General features: G+C 41.2%; 1 protein-coding gene across 1 annotated transcript; it reads left to right on the top strand.

Moving 5' to 3' along the window:
- Positions 1–3244: 3244 nt before the first annotated feature.
- LOC108615132 (uncharacterized) lies at positions 3245–4214 on the top strand. The gene is made up of 3 exons (XM_018009376.2): positions 3245–3457; positions 3513–3822; positions 3878–4214. Exons 1-3 carry the CDS (start codon positions 3336–3338, stop codon positions 4157–4159), a joined length of 714 nt encoding a protein of 237 aa, XP_017864865.1. The 5' UTR covers positions 3245–3335; the 3' UTR covers positions 4160–4214.
- Positions 4215–6059: the final 1845 nt, after the last annotated feature.

Below are 6059 nucleotides of genomic sequence, written 5' to 3'. Positions count from 1 at the left end.
AATTTCTCTTAAATTCCCCCAACACCGCAACTCATTCAAAATTTGAGCTCCAAATAAAAATAATGCAACAGCTGAAGTGCACAAAAATTGAACAACAAAAATTGCATTTGCTTTCATATGCAGCAGGCGCATGATTCAAAGCACCTTTGACCCCTCCCAGAAAATAGAAAAATACCCCAAATCAAAATTAGCTACAGCTCAACCTCAGATCCCATCAACTCATTTGCTTCGTCTGAGCCATCTCAAAGGACCTTTTTGTTCATAATTAATGCTCGCTCAGAGCAAATGTTCAAAGATATTTTTCGCCCTAACTCTGCTTCCCAAATGCCTTTTGTGCGAATGTCAAAAGCAGCGACAGCCGAAACAATCAAAAATAAAACGAAAACGCGCAAAAGTGCAAAAGATTTTTACCTTTATTTTTGACTGTTACTTTTCCCTCTTATGTCTCCTCTTTTTTTTTTCTGGCATATGCAAATGAGACGGCAGGAGCTGCCCAGCCGAATGACAGACAGGCAAACACTTTCTTCGCATGTGAAGGCTGAAGCTGCAACTCCATCGTCCCAGCCTCTCAGTTTACTTTGACTGGCTGCCCGCCCAGCTGCCTGGCTGCCTAGCTGGCTGGATGGTTGGCTGCCTGGTTGCCCGGTTGGCTGTCATGATTTATTTACTCACGGCGTGCGCGTATTTATCAAACTCTAATTAATCGGTGATAAACCGATCAAGACGCTAAATGCTGAGCTACACGAAGCCGCCAGCCCAGCCAAGGAACAAGTTTCAACTCCCAACTCTCTCGACTCTCCAGTGGAGTTGGCCAGCTTGCGGTTTCTGTTTCTGTTTCTGTTTCATAGTGTGCATCCATTACCATGTGATTTGCTCGACTCCAGCTCGCATCCAAGTGCCGCTTTGCCATTTGGCGAGCATTTTGTTGTATTTGCTGAAGCAATTTGCTTTATACCCCCCAAACTGGACTGGCTCCCCAGCCCCCATCTGCTTTTACCTTTGCGATTGGCGATGCAATCAATACATGCTCGTGTCCAGCAAATAATAGACTTCAAACTGGCATTTTAAGCGTTTCTACTCGGAGACTCTCTCTCTCTCTCTCTCTCTTTCTCTCTCTTTCTTTATTATGTATATATATGTAGTTTGGATTATGGGTATCTCATGTTTCCGTGTGCTAAAATTTTTCTTTCAAATGCACACATAGTTAAGCCCGTAATAGTTGTAGTTTGAGTTGCAGCAAGCAATTTCAATATACAGGGTGATCTCTTAGTAGGTGTGTAAAAGTATTGAATGCACAAAATGAATTCAATTTCAATTATCTGCCCTTGGGTTGAATAAATTTTGATTATCTTCTATTTTATTTGCTTAGTTCCTATGTTGTATTTAGTTAATTTTCGCAAAGTAAATACTCTATATACATATATTGGAATTAACGCGAATTCAATCATTTAGTTTGTTAAGAAGTCAACAGAATAAATATATATGTACATGTATATTGAAACACATACAATTACAAATAATACCTACTAGCCAGCTTAGCCATACTAGTCAAATTAACTTGTTAGCGAACATCTCATTTGGATAGTAGGGAACACCCTGTTTATGGCATAGCAATGACCTCTAATCCACTTTGGCAAATCAATTTATTAGCCATGTATGACTTATGCCTTTTTAAATGTGCGCTTGCATGTGTGCCTAGTTTAAAGTTGAACGTTTATAGGTTGCCTGCCTCCCGCCGCCACACCCACTACACCCGCCACCACTGACCGCAGCCCCTTCCACTTGCTCACTTTGTTTTGGGGGCAGTCCGCACAGAAGAGGCGCAACAAATTTATGTTAACATGCACTGCGTAGCGCCCTCTGGTGTGTAATTTGGCGTTGTTTAGGCATCACGATTAAAGTTTTCGCCCTGACCATGGCCAAGAGTCCCCAGCATCTCAGAGCGAGTGCGAGTGCGAGTGGGGCCATAAAATATGTGTGTGTGTCTAAAAGCGGATGCATGGGTGTAAGCCATGATTATCGCGGCTATAAATGATATGTGTGAGCTGGTCTAACCGAACCCGAGAACTGGGCCCCAGTTTAGCGTCCGACGTGAGCGTGTGAAATACACAGTGGGCGTGGCCCAAGCGATGCAACGCTCACACTGCAAATGTATTTATTTATGGTTTTGTAATTACAAGTAGCAGGCGCATTCGACTTGAGCCTGGCCAACTCAAAGTCAATAAACTGTTAAATGAGAAAAATATATGAAATATATTTTAGATATATGCAGCAATATTTATATCAATTTCGTTTCAAGCGCCACTTCTTGTTCAAGATATAAATAGATAAACAGGATAAACCATGTGAAGTGGCTAACTAAGATATTCCCTGTGATTCTCCTAGACTAGAGGTAAATAATGTGTAGATCTTGCTTATCACATTCTACAGCCATTTCTGCTCCTTGGTTTCTTAACTTCTCATCTTTTCCCTTTATCTGATCTGGTTTTATTCTTGTAGCTTTTCCATTCATTTGTCTTCTTATTTCATATCGTTTCTTTTCTCTATATATAGATATATATGAAGTCAGATATTCTTCATTCCCATGATATTTTCTTCTCTTAACACATCTGCTCTTCTTCTTCATATTTTTCCTTTTCTTTTCATCTCTGCTCACACATGCGCTTTTATTGAGGCCATGCTTCATAACCTTCACACTATAAGCGCAATATACCCTTTTCACACATCTGCAGTACAGAGTATACAGTCAGTAGTTTTTATGGCGCAAGTTGTGGCCTGCATGTCTGCTGCTCTGCTCGTTTCGCAGAGGGCCAGGCGTCACTTTGAATATAAACGTTAAGTATAAAATTGAAAAAGCCATTTTGCTGCCAATTTAGCAAACACTTAAACCAATTTTGCACTTCAATCCACTGACGCACACACACCAAAAAAACCTCCAGGTCCCAGTTGCCACACATCCCAAAAAAAAGAAAGGATAGACGGTACAGAGCGGAGGGATGTGCAGCAGGCTTTTGCATTGGCATTGGCGTTGGCATTGACGCCAACAACAAGGACAAACAAGGAAGCAGACGAAGCCGAGAACGTTGCCAACAAAGTGTGAAAATGTCAAGTCGTAAAGTGTTCATGGGACTCAGTTGGATGAGAGGAGCTCGAAAGGGAGACTATCTCGCTGGGATAGCTTGAATAAACGTAGTTACTGCGATACAGGCAGGGCCGCATCTAGTTGGCGTTGTGAAAACAATCGAGGTCTCCAAGTACGTACGATTTCTGTCAAGTCACTTTAATGTAGCATAAATAGTTTTGCTTACAACTCATTATTAGTTATCGCTTTGAAAATGTCGTGCATTTGCCAGTATATTGCCGGTTCCTTAGCCTCGATGAATGAAAACGAGGAACCCATCGGATTTCCGCTGCCCAACGCCAGCGAGAATGATGCTATGTCTGCCCCGGGCAATGCGTAAGACTTGGCGAAAATCATTCCAAAATTGAGATAGCTAAAAGTTTTCCCTTAGCCCCGCGGAGCCCGTCACAGATGATGCCAAGATATCCATTTGTGTCTCCGAGATGGCCGATTGCCGTACCGAGAACTGGCTACTCAAGAAGAAGGTGCAGGAGCACGAGGTGACCATCCAGAATCTGGAGCATCTGCTGACCACAGTCATGGACAAACAGCACCAAATGCTGGCCGATGTGTTTCAGCTGCGCCAACGCAACCAGGAGCTCCAGACCGAATGCAATCTTCAACGTGAGTACCACACAATGGAACGCAATGCCCTGGTGAAGGAGCTCTGCCATTTGAAATGCCTACACATGTATGCAAAGGTGAGTTGACAGCCTGTAAGTGCTCAACAATATTTCGACTACAGCCGTTCTTTAGGGCTATGAGGAGGTCGAGTCAAGCGACTCAGATGGTCCTGACGATGAGGATGAAGAGGAGCTCGAGAGCGATGAGGAGGAGTATAGTGAGGATGGGGAGATTGGATCCGAAGATGAGATGTCTGATGATTCCTCGGGTGATTCAACAGCCTCATCCTCAGCTCCATCCTCGCCTGATGATTCAATGTGCTCTAGCGACTCAGATTCCGATGAGCGTGAGGACGATGATGAACTAGACTCTCTGAATGAGATGGAGGACAGCATTGAAAGCGAATCCGACTAAGTAGTTAAATTGCATTTTATTTTAATGAATATATATTTTGAGTGTGCTTAGAGAATTATTTATTTATTTCATGTCTAATCTCTTTTTACTTGAAGTCTGTTTCGGCTTTAAATTTACTCTTGAAAGTTAATGCATATCGATCTATTTGCGATTTTGAGCTTTATCATGTTTCTTACCCGTTCTAGCATTAAAAAACTCAAAATCACAAAAACGTGACAATCGCTCAAAACAAACGAAATAAATTTCAAAATAACGTGACAGTGCGACAAACAGGACGTCACAATGCTAAGCGCAAGGCATTAAAAACTCACGCAAAGTATTTGCATATCAAAATGCGGAACAAAACCTTTGCCAGACCGAGACTTCCAGCTTCCAACTCTCAACTCTTAGTTGATTGAATGACTGACAAATGGAGAGAGGGAGAGAGAGAGAGAGACAGAGAGAGAGAGAGGAGGAGGAGGAGGGAGTGAGTAAGTGATAGAAGAGAGTCGTAGGACAGGGAAGCATTTAAATCACTGGCAAAAACGTGTTAAGTGTTTACCTATCGCAAAAGTTGAGACACAGAAAAAATCATAACATTTGTTTACTAAATGTCGAAGAGTGAATACCCTTCGATTCAAAGTATTTAAAAAGAACATTTGTTAAGATGTATCCCTAAAGCTACGAGAATGCAAGAAAGCATTTGCTTTCAAACTCTCGGAGATATTTCAAAATCATGTATATTGCAAATATATAGATGGTATTTTATGATTATATCACAATATTTATGTATTTATGTAATCAGCTATAAGATATCAGCAAATATATATATTAAAATAAAAAATTATATTGAATAAAGCTTGGCAGATCTGTTTAAAGCCTAATCAATATAACTAACATATAAAACTTGTTGGTATAGATTACATAGATATAGCATCAGAAAATATAAATGCAATCATATCAGAAATATTTCAAAATATTAAACATATGAATACTATAATTTTAGGTATACTTTCATATTTATAATTTGCAACAATTCACATTGCCTTCTTTAAGAGTATTTCAAGAAGAGCCCAACAAGCATAACCATAACGAAACTTCAGCCAGAGAGCTGGCTTCACAATCGCCTCACATGTCTGCCTTGTGCGGCCGTGGAGCGTTTTGCCTGCAGCAAGTGTCAGATAGAGGAGTATGGTCGTAAGCGGGGCAGGGGATGCAGCGTGTGTGTGTGTACGAGTGTTTGTTGCTGGGGCAATTTATCAAGCCGCAAAAGTTTTTAGCACAAATGAGTCGTGGCAAGGCAGGTCTAAAGGTCCTGCCGCCGTTTGCCGCACACAGGATTAATGAGTCTCGTGTGTTTTAGGTAAATCAGCAGACCCCGCACTTCCCTCTGTCTTGCGCTTCTCGACCTGCGTACATCCTCGACCCTGGGCTGGCAACACGTACTAATAATCCATCATCACATTCAAGTGGCAAGTTGTGGGCCTATAAAGATCGCTTATCACTGTTGCGTGTGTGTGTGTGTGTGGGTGACAACTTTGGGTTTATCGCCTGAGCGGGGCAAAGCAGAATGCTGACAGACCTATAGATCTTATGTTAAATTTTTAAAGTACCCTTAAGATAATATAATATAAGATGACAGAGTAGAAAGATCGAACCTTGAACTGTTCATAGATTAAAGCTCTACTAATAACAAATTTTAGTCTGTCAGCTACTTCGCTTAGCAACAACAAATATAAGATACCCATTTAAAATTATAGCAAATCTCAAAGCTCGAACCGTTTACATTATTCAAGATATTCATATATCGCTTAAATAATCAACTCAACTGCCATAACCCATTCACAACGCTCTCCACACAATGGCAATAAAGCGAAAGCCCTCCTTTGTGCAACAATTATTAATGATCGCCGACAACGAC

This window comes from Drosophila arizonae, chromosome 5 (assembly GCF_054131065.1).
Source record: "Drosophila arizonae isolate 15081-1271.41 chromosome 5, UAZ_ARI_1.0, whole genome shotgun sequence".
Classification (NCBI taxonomy): domain Eukaryota; kingdom Metazoa; phylum Arthropoda; class Insecta; order Diptera; family Drosophilidae; genus Drosophila; species Drosophila arizonae.
This window is presented reverse-complemented; position numbering and strand designations above follow the sequence as displayed.